We start from the raw sequence: 15,063 nt of genomic DNA on the forward strand, positions 1-15,063 counted from the left end.
TGTTGTCTGGTTTGGTCTGTTTGTCTATATGTAGCCTCAAGTCAGTTAAGAATTCCATGCTCTAGAAAAAAGGAGGGGAAAGATAAAGAATTCCATGCTCTGTGTCAAAACATCACTGTCTTCGTCTCTTGTGTAGTTGATTCTAATTCCATTTGCCTGAAGCCCCTCTTCACTTTTTTCCACCGTTAGTCTAGTGTTATGTAACCCAGGGCTAGGGCCAAGTGTTTGTGACATGAAATATGCTTTTATTTAAAACAATAGGAAACAATTTGAAGAAAAAAAAACATGCTCAAAAAGGCTGAGCAAATAGCATGAGCATAGACCTGGGCTCCATCGCTAATAAACAAACAAACAAACAAACAAACAAACAGGAAGAGAGAGAGGGAGATAGAGAATTCTTGGCTTTTGTCCTGTTGTCGTCGTGTTCCCCACCCCCCCATAAGGCTCCCTGTGTATCTCTGTCTGGAACTGAGACATGTCTTTACCTACCACTGAAGTATTTATTAACTCTAAAACATATTAACACATCTGATCATAATGTCTCTGATATTAAAAGAATATGATTCTGATTGGCTTGTAGTGGAAATGGGAGGAATATCTGCTTAGAAGTGATGCTTAGCCTTCCCAATAGTGAAATGCTGTGAGTGTAAACATTCCAGAAAGTATGCATTTTTGTGGAAAGGCCTCCCAGATTCACTAACAGCCTTGCTACCTGGAATAGGTTCCTACCCTCAGGAGAGGCACTGGCAAATTGTTCATGAATTAACCACACAGAGTGCTACAACACTGCCTTTTAACTGTCCCATCTTAGAATTGTTCTGCCTTTACTGGAAGTACACCTGAAGGTTCTTTTAATCCCAGAACCTCTAAATTGCAGAGCCTTATAGAAAGCCCTGTAGAAAGTTGTCCCAGATTCCATCACTGATGGTATCAGCGACAGACTCCTGGACATCATCTCTTGAACAGCTGTCACACTCCATAGCAGGTAAGGTGTTTGCTGTCAAGCCCAGCATCCCGAGTTCAATCCTGGAACTCACACAGTGGGAGGCAAGAACCGACTCTTGTAAATTGTCCCCGATCTCTCAATGTGACATGTGCATGCTTGTGAGCTCATGCTCCTATCTTTCCAAGTGAGTAAAACAAAAATTAAAAGAAGGCAGAGGTATCTTAGCACATTGTGCAGACCTCAAAGAAAAGAGGAATTTACGCTGATTAGCTGCTATGGTGGGAAGATGTGGGAAGAACTTGGGCTTAGGGTTCTAACCTAGAATAGAAAAACAAATATTCAGGTTTCAGAAGTCCTGCAGTTTGTTCCAAAGACTGCTGAGCAGAAACTCATTATTTTGACCCTCATTCTTAAGTCATGGAAAGCTCTGGATTTGTGGAAAAAACATGAGGCTTACAAGTGGGGAGCCAGACCAGTTGAAGACGTTCTGAGAGGCCCTGATGAAAGGACAAAGGGAACTTCAGTTCTGTGTCCTTGTCCAGGACAAATTGTGCTGTGATTAGATGTCCCTAAAATAGTCTACTTGGTGTCAGACTCTCAGTCTGAACCAACAGTGGCTACTTAGTCATGCTGAACCGAGCTTCCACGCTTCCTGCAGATGGTTGGTCTGCTGGCCATGGTGACTGCAGAGATCCACTCCCCCCCCCAAGTGTAAGTATATGGGCAAAACCAGATTTGCATGTAACTCAGCACTTTTACCTAACATTACCTGTAACGTAACTTTTTAAAATTTTATGTGAATGAGTATTTGCCTGCATGGTTGTATGGGCACCACCTGCATTCAATGGCTACATACATTGAGTACTGGATTCCCCTCCCCACAAAATGGAGTTACAGATTTGTGAGCTGCCATGTGGGTGCTGGGAACCAAATCCCAGTCCTCTGCAAAAGTAGCCAGTGCTTTTAACTGCCAAGGCATCTTTTCAGCCCCACTTAGCTCTCTTTTGTTTATATTATTCAGATCAAGTGTATGTGGGCTACAACTGATAAAATATCTACTTTTCAGATGAAGGGATTTACTCAATCAAGTCTCACAGTCAGTCAAGTCACTTTCCAGTTCACGGCTTCCTCTTTGAGATTTTAGTAAAAGGCAAGTTAATGGTTCTCCTCCAGCAGGGTTAAAGAGCATCTCACTTCTCTTTCATAATGACTTTTCCCTCTCAAACCTACTTATAAGAGAACAATATTCTAAATGTGCCTTGTTGATCCATTTGTAGAACATAAATGGTAAACTGAAAATCTTGATAAACATAATCAGAGAGCTAGAATTCACAGACAGCAGAAGTATTTTATTTAAACATGATTTTGTAAACCATCACACTGTATACTTTTTAATTCAACAAGTACATTATTTTTCTTCCCCTACAGACTTAAAGTAAGCCCTGTGCAAAGTCAAAGAGTTAATACAAGAGTGAAGATACACAAGGTGGAATTTCTCAAAGTGTCAAATTGTGGTACTTGATACAAAGACACATAACCACCTGTACCATAAAATTTTACATGCCATAAAACATTAATTTAAAACTTTAAATATATAGTAAAACATTTATTTTTTAAAAATCACTATTATTTTATTATAAACCAGTGAATTATTCAGAGGAATATTTATTAAAACTCACTAAAAACCAGCAAATACTGCAACTGAGGTAAAAATTTACACGTAAACAAAACTGTCATTTAAAAGGACCAAGAAGTGAAGAGAAGGGCAGGTGGCATTGTCTGAGGGCTGCATCACTCCTTGATGTTTTGAAGTAGCTTCAGGAGATGTGACTCAATGACCTGTTGAACTGCAAAGACAGGCCACCAAGGTCACAACACAGAAACAAAGCCAAGCAGACAAAAGGCTGCTCTATAAATTCTACTTAGGCCTGGTATTTTGTAAAATGAAGCTATTTCTAAGTAGGACTGTTATGTAGTTCCGAATTCAGCAACTGCCTGAGCTTCTGTGTTTTCTCTACTAAAGTTTTATTACTTTTTTTTTAAAGTGAAGACTCCAAAGTAACATTTTTGAAAATCTTCCTCCAGTAACTATTGAGTTTATGATAAAGAACAATGAGTGAATTCATTTCTTACTTTATAGGCATCTGTTTACTTTGCAATCCATTAAAGCACATGGCTGGAGTTAGGATAATACAATGTTTTACACATGAAGTGATGAAAAAGGTTTGGATCTCTGGCATTTACTATATATAAAGCCTTCCTAAAATGAAACCTGGGAGTTCTAAAATACTCACCACTTCTATAGCCCAAAGCTACAGCTAAATCCATAGAATTGTATCCAGAATCCGTTTCAATGGTTGGGTCAGCTCCATTTTCTGTAACAAAACAGAAAAATCTATATAAATAAGATGAAAATACAAATGTCTGTCTATTCCTGGATCATATGCAAATGATTAAACAGATCTTCTGTCAACCTGGAGGCTATTTGTAACATGCTCACACAAAGTCCTGAGCGCATGGGATACAGAGTTCATCTGGTGGGCTGGAGGAGATACCTAAACGTCTCTAGAGTAGCTGAAACTCATAAATAACTGGATACAACTTATACACGAAGAGACTGTGCACAGAGAATACCAGACTGGAGTCAAAGGTGACCCCAGATGTGAGTGGGGAGGGCAAAAGCTTCAAGTGCAGGGTGGAGTGTGAGGAAGATGCCTCTCTCAGGGCAGCCCCAAGGTAATGGAAACCCAGGGGCAAACACCAGCAGGGCAATAGAACCGAACAGTAGGTAAGCTTGTCCTAACAGGGAAACTGAAAATAAAATGCTTTCAGGCTCCTGAATAATGACTATATCCACCTGCTTACCTAACAGCATCTTTACACACTTCACATGATTCCCATGGACGGCATAAAGCAAAGGTGTCCCTCCATTCTGCAGGAGGAAAAGGTCATCAGCACTTCTCATTGAGCAACAGTTAATCAAAGGCTGTTATGGAACTGGGCATGTAGAAGTAGTTTAAAATAATATTAATACTTTGTGAAAAATATGTCACAAGCAATAATTGAATTTATGACATCAAGTTGCTCGTCTTAAGTACATTTTTTTCTTTCAAGTCCTTAATAAAGCTTATGTCTCCCTGAAATCAGTTAAATCCTAAAAATTATTACAGTAATTGTATTAATTTTATTAACTTATTTTTGAGGTAGGGTTTCAAGTAGTCCCGTGGCCTTGAAATAGCCATGAAGCCAAAGGTAATCTTTATCCTCCTAACTCCACCTCCCGAGAGTTGCTGCTCACCAGCAAGCGGCTTATGAGGCACTGGGGTTTGAAGACAGGGCCCATGCGTGCTAGGCCAGCACTTTAACAAGGGAGGTACAGCCGTGTTACAGCAGTTTTCAATTCAGCGTGTAGACTCACCCAGTCATACTCGTTTACGTCAACTCCACAGTCAAGCAGCATTTTGACAATATCCGTGTAGCCTTTACTACAGGCCAATGACAGCGCACTTTCTCGACCTTTCCCTAAAAGCTGGGGATCTGCACCCTGTGGGAAGTGAGCACAGAGGACTTTCAGTTAATTTAAACAAGAACACTTGTCTCTGTCAATATGACTACAGTTTAAAACTGAGGTTGGGCCACGTTCTAGGATTAATGAGGAAATAACAGAAAGGTGATAGATATGCTTGCAACCCAAACTGCCTGGATCCCTCCCTCCCTCCCTCCCTCCCTCCCTCCCTCCCTCCCTCCCTCCCTCCCTCCCTCCAGTTGCCTCAATTCTTGCTCTCCTTCACCCTGGAAAAGGTCCGGCCCCTCCAGGACCTGTGGACAGCACCTCTGTTCCTGCTCTACTCAGAGGGGCTGGACACTCAGCTCTTCTCACTGTCTCATGCATGGCTACCACTGCTTTCCCAGCTAGACCCAGGTTCCACAAGAACCAAGGCAGTCATTTATTTTGTACCCTCCATCTTTGTATCTAGTTGGCTACAGATATAAATACTGCACTAAAGACTTGACTGAGCTCCAGAAACTACACATACACATTTTCTGAGCATTTTCCTTACATTCTGAAGCAGGAACTCTACCACAGCTATTTGCCCGTGAGCTGCAGCCCACATCAGGGGAGTGAATCCTTCTTCATCCGTGTGATTGATAACATTTTCTATTTAAAAGAAAAGCAATTTTTATGATCTAATTTAACAACCACATATTAATATTACTTTGAAACCACTAGTATTGCAAAAACTTATGACTCAATGAAGTTCAATGAGATGGCTTTTGTTTACTGAAATCTGAATGTGTTGTGATTTTCAGTATGGACATGTTAAAATGTGACTCACTATAAAAAAGCTGGGTTCATGGAACACATTCTGCAAAGTATAAACTACCACACTCAGTATTGTGTAAGGTACAAGGTTGTCAATACTGGTCTCGGACAGGAGACCAACAGATAGAACCCTGGTTCTTTCATTTTCTAGTGGTTTGGTTCTGGGCAAGTGACTTAATTTTTGCTAATCACAGATTAATAGCTTGCTTATCTCAACACATACATGGGAAGATCACAATAAAATGATATATGATAACCTGAATGTATATGTAAAACTTCAACAGCTTTCAAAAGCTACCTTCCATTCTAGCTAGCATTGCTGCCTGTGGTTTTCCTTCATTTGTACATGTGCCAGCATAATGCGCAGACTCGATAGTCTGAAAAAGTACCGCATTATCCCACCTTAACCTCATTTTATTCCCTGAGTGTAGCACAGCTTTCCCTCTACACTTCAGTAGCTTGAACATGAAATTTCTACTTTTAAATATTTATTTTTATTTTTATACTATGTAGGTGTGGGGGTGGGGATGGGTGCATGTGAGTGCAGGTGCTTCAGATCTCCATGGAGTTACAGGTCAGTGTAAGCCACCTAATGCGGATGCTGGAAATGGAACTCAGGTCCTCTGCAAGACAGTACCAGTTCTTAGGTTCGGAACCATCCCTCCAGCCCCTGATAGTTAAGTATTAACAGAAATACATCTAAGTCTTATGAAAATAAAATTCTTGGATCATGCTCCCTGTAATCAACAATGATGTTTTTTTCCAGACAGGGTTTCTCTGCATAGTCTTGGCTGTCCTAGAACTCACTCTATAGACCAGGCTGGCCTCAAACTCACAGAGATCTGCTTGTCTCTGTCTCCCAAGTGCTGGGATTAAAGGTGTCTGTCACCACCACCTGGCAGTTTTCTTATACTTCAAAGACGATTAAAAAAAAAAAGAACCACATGCTGGGCATTGCTGGCACACGCCTTCAATCCCAGCACTTGACACTTGAGAGGCAGAGGCAGGAGGGTCTCTCTGAGTTCGAGGCCAGCCTGGTCTACAGAGCAAGTGCCAGGATAGGCTCCAAAGCTACACAGAGAAACCCTGTCTTGAAAAAACAAAACAAACAAACAAACAAACAAAAAAAGCCACACAAGTTCCAGCATAAAAATCAGTGGTTTCTTTATACTCCTACAGTGGGGAATCTTTTCTAAGTAGGACATGAAATTCCAAAGTCAAAAAGAAGAAAAATTTACAATTAAAAATCTGAAGAGATCACACAAAATGGGCAAACTGTGGAAAACTATATGCACAAACAGCAGAAACAACAGAAGTCAGCTTCTTCCACTTCAGAGTTTATACCATACAAATAAACTGTAGGTAGTTCAGACAAAAAGAGACTCAAAGGCATTATAACTTCCACACATGAATGCAATTCCTGTGAGGTACCACTTTCCCCCAAAGATTATTAAGAATTGAAGTCTCACTTAGTCTATGACAGTTTGGGGACACTGCAACTCTAACTAATGCTAAGGTGAGGACAAACATCCGGTTAAAATGTAACAAGAAGGCAGAGGTAGAGGTGTGGCTCTGGGGCTGAGCACTGTTCTAGTCCATGTGAAGAGCTGACTCAGCCCCAGCATGACAAAAATCATTTAGTTTATGACCTGGCATACTATGTATGAAAATTTACTCAATGGATATTATTTATAAAGAATGCTAGGGCTGCCAGCAAACATTTGTAATCAGCCAGGTGAATAGTTAAAAAAACAAATAAAAATCATAGTGTATACATACACATTATAGTGAAAAGGTATAAAATGGCTGGGTGTAGAGGTACGTGTTTGTAATCCCAGAACTCAAAAGGCAGAGTCTAGAGGACTGTGAGAGTGAGGTCAACTTGAGCATCACAGTGAGACTGTCTCTCAAAAAAAAGATCTTGCAGCTGGAGAAATGGCTCAGTGGTTAAGAGCACTTCATTGTTCTTGCAGAGGACCCAGGTTCCCAGCACCCACAGGGTGGCTGGAACCATCCTAACTCCAGTTCCCAGGGATCCTCTTTTAACCTCACAGGTCCCAGGCATGCAAATGCTACACATACACATACAGGCAAAACACGCACACACATTAAAAAAAAAGTTTGGTAGAACACTCTCTAAAATATTAAAAGAAAAAAGACACGCTGCAGTGTATGTAACATTTTCTTGCTTATGTACTTAACAAAAGCACATACATATTCTCAAATGTAATTGTAAATGGAAATGATTTCTAGAAAATTTTTCTGAAAATACAAAAAACTTACAATGTTTGTTTTGGGGAAAAGGAAGCTAAAACTTCTTTTTAAGTTAGGTGTTGGTGGCGCACGCCTTTAATTTCAGCACTCGGGAGGTAGAGGCAGGCAGATTTCTGTGAGTTCGAAGACAGCCTGGTCTAGAGAGTGAGCTCCAGGACAGACTCCAAAGCAGAGAAACCCTGTCTCACCCCCCCCAAAACCCCAAAAAGAACCTTCTTCTTAAAATCAAGTGATTTTTACTTGCATGGGTGCTGCTCTTTGTATATAGATATGCATACTACATGTACCCTTGGAGGCTAGCTAGGAAGAGGGTATCAAATCCCTTACACCTGGAGTTACAGATGGGTGCTGGGAACTAAACTTGGGTCCTCTAGAAGAAGAGCTAGTGCTCTTAATCTCAGAGCCATTCTAAAGCCCCAAATTTTATACTTTGCTACTTAAATTTCCCTTTTTGATATCCATTGACTTATGTGTTTGGTGAGATTATACAACTTCTTTTGTCTTTATAGTTTCCTATACGAAAATAAAACAAAAAACAAGCCTAATAAATTCAAATGAATATTTAAAATATAATACTTAAAACTAGGCTATTACCTTGTTCAATACGAGTAGCCAGGTAGAGCATTTCTCCTTGAGCTGCCAACTGGTGAACAGACAAAGCTGAAACAATATAATTATAAACTTCTTCAAGTGCATCTTGTCGGTACACAGCTATTGTTTCACAGTGAAGCCAGTTTCTTCTCCAAAACAAAACCCACCAATTCATCACTTAAGGCTAACATAGTACCCTGGTATTGCAGATACTGTTCTCTGAGAACTGACTCATATGATAATATGACATCTGCAAATTATTAATTTTTTGGGCAAAATTTATTTTAAAGAGTGATTTAGGTACTTAATTTTTAACATGCTACTTCTGTATCCAAACTTATGAGGGAGGCCCAAAAAGGCAGTAACATCCTTAAAAGTTTTCTTAGTGATTCCACTGAAGAGCTAACTTCTTTTCCTGAGTGAGGATCTCACCATGCTGCCCAGTCCAAAGCTAAGCATGTAGGTTCAAACAATCCTCCCACCTCAAACTTTGGAACAAGTGAAACCACAGGGTTATACTACATCTCCAGCTGTTTAAATGCTAATTAGGTACATGTATTTCTAAATTTATGCAAGTGGGTATTTGGCCTGCAGTACCCATAGAGGCCAAAGAAGGCCTCGGATCCCCTCTATCTGGAGTTACTCGGGTTGACAGCCAAGTAGGTGGTGGCAATCCAACCCATGACCCCTGGAAGAGCAACCAGTGCTCTTAACTGCTCAGGCATCTCTTCAGCCTCCTAAATATTTTTATTTTCTTAAATAAGAAGAAATATTTTATTTCTTAACATGAGGAATGAGTTCATAAATAGAAAACTGGCTGTGTGAGTTTTGCTTTGTTTTTTTTTTTTTTTTTGAAGGGGTAAATTTAATTTTAAAGACAGTTTCATTATGTAGTCTGGACAGCCTTAAACTCTTAATTGTCCTGCCTCAGTCTCCTGAGTTTTGGGATTACAGGTGTGTCCACCATGGCTGGTGAAAGTAAATTTATGAGTAGAGGTTTAGTTGAGGCTAGTTAGCATGTTAACTCTGACTAGCTGACTAAAAATCTTTATTCATAACATGGAGGACAGTCTTTAGCTTTTTACTTTATTTTTTCAGCAGAGAATAAGTTCTATGGTTGGAATATTGTAAGACAATCGCTTTGAGAAGCAACTTTAAATAGTACTGCCTTTAGTGATATGCCTGGGTAGTCTTAATACAGAAAAGCAACTGTGAGGCATACACACATTTATGTAAACTAGAAATGGTCCACAGGTGGAATCAGAATGCTAGAGGAAGATTCTTCCTGTCTCAACTGAACAGTATGCAACTGTGACATTTGGAGGGATTTAAGGTTTCTAAAATAAAGACCAAGATATTCACCAGAATACAGACACACTCACATTATGGTACCAAATGTAGTTACTGTCATCTAACTGTTAGCTGGATTTTCTCTCATTCAAATACTCATGCCTCACCCAAAGCAGTTAGCTCAGAGAAACTTTATATCCTATATAATGACTTCACATTCAAAGTCATTATATTTATATGCTAATGAAGCACCTCAGTAGAAATTATTTAGCTTTTAGTAGAAACTATTTCTTAGTGAAATAATATATAAGTACATATTTACAATAATTATGTGCCTACATACGTTAGACATGAAACTCCAAGAACATAAAAACATTAATATCTTAATTTGAAAATAATTCACAGTAACTCACTTATTTATGGTAAAACTATAAAAGTTTTAATAATGTTTTAAACTGTATTTGTTCTCATAGAGATATAACAGGAAATGGTGAGGCATGAAACACATGAAAAAGTTTCAACTTATTAAAGTGATTAATGTGTCACTTAAAACTTTCAAAACTAGATTTTTATTTAGGGATACTAATATTTCAAAGTCAAACTCCTAATTTGTAATTGCATTAGTTAATTACACTAATAGTAATATTTCAGTACATTCTTAGTGCATACTTACAATTTGCTAACAGAGGTGTGGTAGAGACCTCATTTCCCCTGTGCTTGTTGGTTAAAGTAGTTGACTGTTTTATGGGGGAGAAATGTTTTGTTGTAGAGGGGGTGTAGACATGCCTTACTTGAATCCCAGGAGAAGGAGATGTATGGATATTGCACTCAGCTAAATAAAACAAATTAAAATAGTATTTTAATGACAAAGCATTCTAATAAAACTGTCAATGTTCACATGAAAAAAAATGTATGAGGCTTAACAGCTTCAATTCAAGTGTTCATCAGATGATATTAATTTTGTATGAGTCTATACTACTACAGTGTAAATTATACAAAGAAAATTATTAATTTTGAAAAATTGTATTGACTAGTTTTAATATTAATAGACTACAAAGTAACTTTAAAGCATGTTGACACATCACTGGATTAAAATAGATGTAAATTAGTCATGAAACAGGAAATATTAAACTAATTTTGAAAAAGAAAAGGAATATTTTTCTATTATTTAAAAAGATGTAACTAGGCCAGGCGGTGGTGTCACACGCCTTTAATCGCAGCACTTGGGAGGCAGAGACAGGTCAATCTCTGTGAGCTTGAGGCCAGCCTGGTTTACAGAGCTAAGGCACCCAGGAGTACACAGAGAAACCCTGTCTCAAACAAAACAAAACAAAAAAGGTACAAGTAAGAATAATCAAATTAGAGAAATTGTAAATAAAGATCAGGCAAGGATTTTATTTGTTGAGACAGGGTCTCACTATGTATCCCTGGATGGCCTGGAACTCACTATGCAGACTAGGCTGGCTCTCAACTCAACTCACCTGCCTTTGCCTCTCAAGTGCTGGGACTAACTAAAGACATGTGTCACTACACCTGCTTAGACAAGGAATATATATATATAAACATAAATTTAATGTTGGCTTCCATGAGATCCTAGAAAATGTTCCTAAAAGATGACTTCTCATTTCCTCAACTCTGATCTCATGACAGAGGAAAACGGAATGAAATAGGGCAAATGAAAGCAAATATAGGGAGTTGTACCATAACTTTCAACCTTTAAATAAGACAGATGCCACCTCCAGGTCAGAGTTAACTTGATCTTGAATATTTTTACTATCCTCTTCATTTAAGGACTTCACAAACCGAGAACATACGTTCATGTCAAATCGGTTTGGCAATATGAATTTCATTCCCATGGCAACGCCCTGCGCTGACCCTTCTTCTGAGTTTGGATCCAGCTGGTGCTCTATTTTGATGTCTGGCATGCCAGAGAGACTATAGTTGCTGGGGCATTCTTCCACAATCAGCTGGGCCCCAATGTCCAGATTTGCTGATGTAGCCATGGTTTCAATAATTAAAACATTTCTTCATGGTTTCCTCTTGGTTTTTCAAGGGTGTTCTCCAGTGTATGCTTGGAATTGGGATATTAAAGTATCTGAAAGGAAAGATTTGGAAAATTTAAAGTAGCATATTAACTTATGTAAATGTATATAATCACTTTCTTTTATTTTCTTTTTTTGGTTTTTCAAGACAGGGTTTCTCTGTATTGTTTTGGAGGCTGTCCTGGAACTCGCTCTGTAGACCAGGTTGGCCTCGAACTCACAGAGATCCGCCTGCCTCTGCCTCCCGTGTGTGCTGGGATTAAAGGCGTGCGCCCACATTGCCCAGCTTCACAATCACTTTCAACCACAAATCCAAACAGTGCTCTTGTAAGCCTCTGTCCATACTAGGAGATACACAATACTCAGAGGTAGGTAACCTGCCTATGAACTCAACCTTTCTCATCTATTAGCTGTGTGCTGTGTACAAGTTACTGAACCTAAGTATCATTTGTATAGAGATACCACCATCATCCTGGAAAAGGATGAAGGAAATACAGTATATTTCCATCACTACATTTTAACACATCTCAGCTAGTTTCTACCCTTTCCTATATCTGACTATTGCCACATGTTTAAGGATCAGGCTCATATTAAAACAGTAAGCTTTAATTTGAGATTCATGTTTAAACAACACTGTTCCTGGAAGTGGCTCCCAGTGTGAGCTGAGATATAACCAACTTGTAGCCAAGTTGATTAGCACTGTTTTCCATAATATACATGATTCAGACAGTGAAGCACTTTACAAGACTTACTTTAAGAAGCAGTTATTACTTTGCATTTTGCTTCCATGTGTGTGTGAATACACGGGCCATAAGCAGACATGTCATGTGTCAGAGGACACATTTCAGGAGGTCATTTTCCCTTCATGACTGTCTCAGGGACTGAACTCAAGTCATCAGACTTGGCAACAAGTGCCTCTACCCACTGAGTCATCTCTCTGCACCTACAAAATTTGCTTTTGAAGAATCAAAAGTATAGTTGTCAGCTTTTGTTCAGAGTAAACATAAACAACTGGTGTAAGTTTTAATGAAAAATAAAACATGTAGATTATGGATCGGTATCACAGGTTATATGAGAGTCCCAAATACAGAGTTCCTTGAAATGGGAAGAAATGAACATCCAATTAATTTTTGTCATGTGATGGCATACTGCACCTTGGACATTCTGAAAGGGTACTAAGTGTGCAATGATCAGAATTACTTGGAATCCAAAAAAAATTAATTGGCCACATGACCAATGTCCAGAGTTTTAATTTTAAAATCATTTCAAAAGATTGATCCTGCTGGGCATGGTGGAGCACTATAGAGCAGGAGAAACAGTCTTCCGAGAGACAAGCACCCTGGTTATGTAACAGGTAGAACAGCCCTGAAAGCATACACATGAATACCATTACACAGGCTAGGTGTGATGGTGCACAACTTTAATCTCAGGACTTAGAAGGCAGAAGTAGGTGGATCTCTTGAGTTCGAAGCCATCCTGGTCTACAAGAAAAGTTCTAGGACAGTCAACGCTACATAATTGAGAGACCCCAAAATCCTTAAAAAAGACAAAAGAAGCCAGACAGTGGAGGGAGGCAGAGGCAGGCGGATCTCTGAGTTTGAGGCCAGCCTGGTCTGCGGAATGAGTTCTAGGACAGCCAAGGGATACAAAGAGAAACCATGTCTCGAAAAACAAAACAAAACAAAACAAAAGCCTTAAAAAAAGATTGATTCTTTTTTTTTTTGGTTTTTCGAGACAGGGTTTCTCTGTATTGTTTTGGAGGCTATCGGTCCAGCCCGGCCTCGAACTCACAGAGATCCGCCTGCCTCTGCCTCCCGAGTGCTGGGATTAAAGGCCTGCGCCACCACAGCCTTATTACAATCTTCTGAGTAGACGGGCAGGTAATCGTGTACAGCCCAGGAAAAAGCTCTTAAATCCTGGTAGACACACCCTGCTCTACCAAGTCCATCACTGTGGTCACTAACTAAGCAGCAAACGAAGAATCCAAAACTTCCAAGAGAGAGATGAAGACAAACTACAGTTAGAAAAAGTATCCCATAGCAAAGTAGTTACATTTTGTCAGATGGCAACAAGAACAGAAAGTTAGTTCAGGAATTCAATGAAACATGGAGGCGGCGGACAGAAGCCTGGGCCTTTTTTTTTCCCTTTGGGTTTTTACGAGACAAGGTTTCTCTGTATTTTTTGGAGGTTGTCGGTCCAGCACAGCCTCGAACTCACCGAGATCCGCCTGCCTCTGCCTCCCGAGTGCTGGGATGGATTAAAGGCGTGTGCCACCACTACCGGGCTTTTTTTTTTTTTTTAAAGACTGGGTCTTTAAAAAGACACAGCATGAAGAATTGTTTTTTCCGGTGTCGGTGGGTTGAGGGCCACGCAGGCTCCCTGAGGGGATGTCATGTGTTTCTTTTAAAGCTTGCTATTCTCTTAACAGCTTCCTTTCAAGCTCCCATTAAGGGGGAAAATTGGCAGAGAGAGAGAGAGACCACTTTTTTTTTTTGAGACAAGGTCTGACTTTATAGTCAAGCTCGCTATGTAGAGAGGGCAGAGCTGGCTGGAGGAGGGATCACTGTGGTCCCCCTGCCTCTGGCTCTGGAGTGCTGGGATTAAAGGCGTGTGCCACCACACTTGGCTAAAACCAGTCTGGAGTCACCGCACACAAAACCTATCTGGTGCTCCATAAATATTTTCTGACCTTAATTTCAACAATTTTTTTTTAGATTTTTTTCTCACATTTTCTAATTGGATCTGGTTCTCCATTCTCAACATCTACTAATTAGATGTTCTGGGCACACAATTGTATACATTTCCCGAGACTCGATTGTTTATAAAATGGTGTAAAAATAGTCATCTTTAAATGCTCTTTGCAGGCCCTATAGAACAAATCAAGGTTTCAATATTCGGAACTGCCAGTCTTTGAAGGAAGAACAGCAAACATAGAGGGAACCCTTATCTAGACCCTACTCTAAGGAGAAGCAAAGGCGTCGTATGCCAAAATGTAAAATGCAGGAGAGGAAAAAAAATGGCAGATGCTCAGAAAGGGTTAACATAAACAGGAGGTCGGCTCACCTGCCAGAGCTCAGGCAAGGCTACAGTCTTAAGTGCGGGCAGTGGGCACCGACCAAGAGCAAGCTAATCGCAGGGGCTCCGCGTTCTTCCTAACTCTTGAAATTGTCCTACGAGACGAAAAAGGTGCTATTAAAAAAAGAAAAAGGGAAAGTCAGAAAGAAAGAAGAGAAAGACGTCTCACAAGCGACAGGTGTCCGTTCCCGCTCTGCCGCCGCGGGCTGAACCCCGGGACAGGGGACCGTTCCAGCGGGTGACACGACCACCCCGACCGCAGGGGAGACTCGGGCGCGGCCAGGGCCGGCTGCGGATCGCTACAGGTCCTCAAGCCCGGCCTGCTGGGGGCCCAGACGTCACTTCCTATAGTCGTTCCTCGTCTGGAAAAAGCCCAGAGCCTTCAGCGCAGACGAGACGGCTCCCAGGGGTTCTTCGTGCTTCCCTCGCGCCCCGCAGCCCATGCTCAGAGCACTAAGGGTCACCTCAGCTCCCGGATCGCCTGCGAAAGGCCGGGCCCCTCCCCGGCGGCTCCACCCACC

General features: G+C 40.4%; 2 protein-coding genes across 7 annotated transcripts in view; one reads left to right on the plus strand and one right to left on the minus strand.

Annotated features, from left to right (window-relative positions):
- The first annotated feature begins 1,636 nt into the window (after positions 1–1,636).
- Utp15 (UTP15 small subunit processome component) overlaps positions 1,637–15,063 on the plus strand; it is a 33,550-nt gene continuing 20,123 nt past the window's right edge. The window contains exon 1 of the mRNA XM_040728887.1: positions 1,637–1,657. The gene's annotated coding sequence lies outside the window, so the exon portion shown is untranslated. The remainder of the gene's footprint in view (positions 1,658–15,063) is intronic.
- Positions 2,275–15,039, minus strand: Ankra2 (ankyrin repeat family A member 2). 6 transcript variants are annotated; one of them, XM_013126628.3, is made up of 10 exons: positions 14,712–15,034; positions 14,531–14,637; positions 11,140–11,520; positions 10,099–10,257; positions 8,139–8,204; positions 5,008–5,105; positions 4,365–4,490; positions 3,812–3,878; positions 3,241–3,321; positions 2,275–2,793 (listed from the first exon to the last, which is right to left on the minus strand). In XM_013126628.3, the coding sequence occupies exons 3-10, from the start codon at positions 11,426–11,428 to the stop codon at positions 2,738–2,740; spliced, it is 942 nt and encodes a 313-aa protein (XP_012982082.1). In that variant the 5' UTR covers positions 11,429–11,520; positions 14,531–14,637; positions 14,712–15,034; the 3' UTR covers positions 2,275–2,737. The 6 variants fall into 6 exon arrangements, with proteins under 6 accessions (XP_012982082.1, XP_021078740.1, XP_005065678.1 ...); XM_021223081.2 differs by lacking the exon at positions 3,812–3,878 and having other exon boundaries at positions 14,712–15,039; XM_005065621.3 differs by lacking the exon at positions 14,531–14,637.

This window comes from Mesocricetus auratus, unplaced genomic scaffold (assembly GCF_017639785.1).
Source record: "Mesocricetus auratus isolate SY011 unplaced genomic scaffold, BCM_Maur_2.0 Super-Scaffold_100020, whole genome shotgun sequence".
Lineage (NCBI taxonomy): Eukaryota > Metazoa > Chordata > Mammalia > Rodentia > Cricetidae > Mesocricetus > Mesocricetus auratus.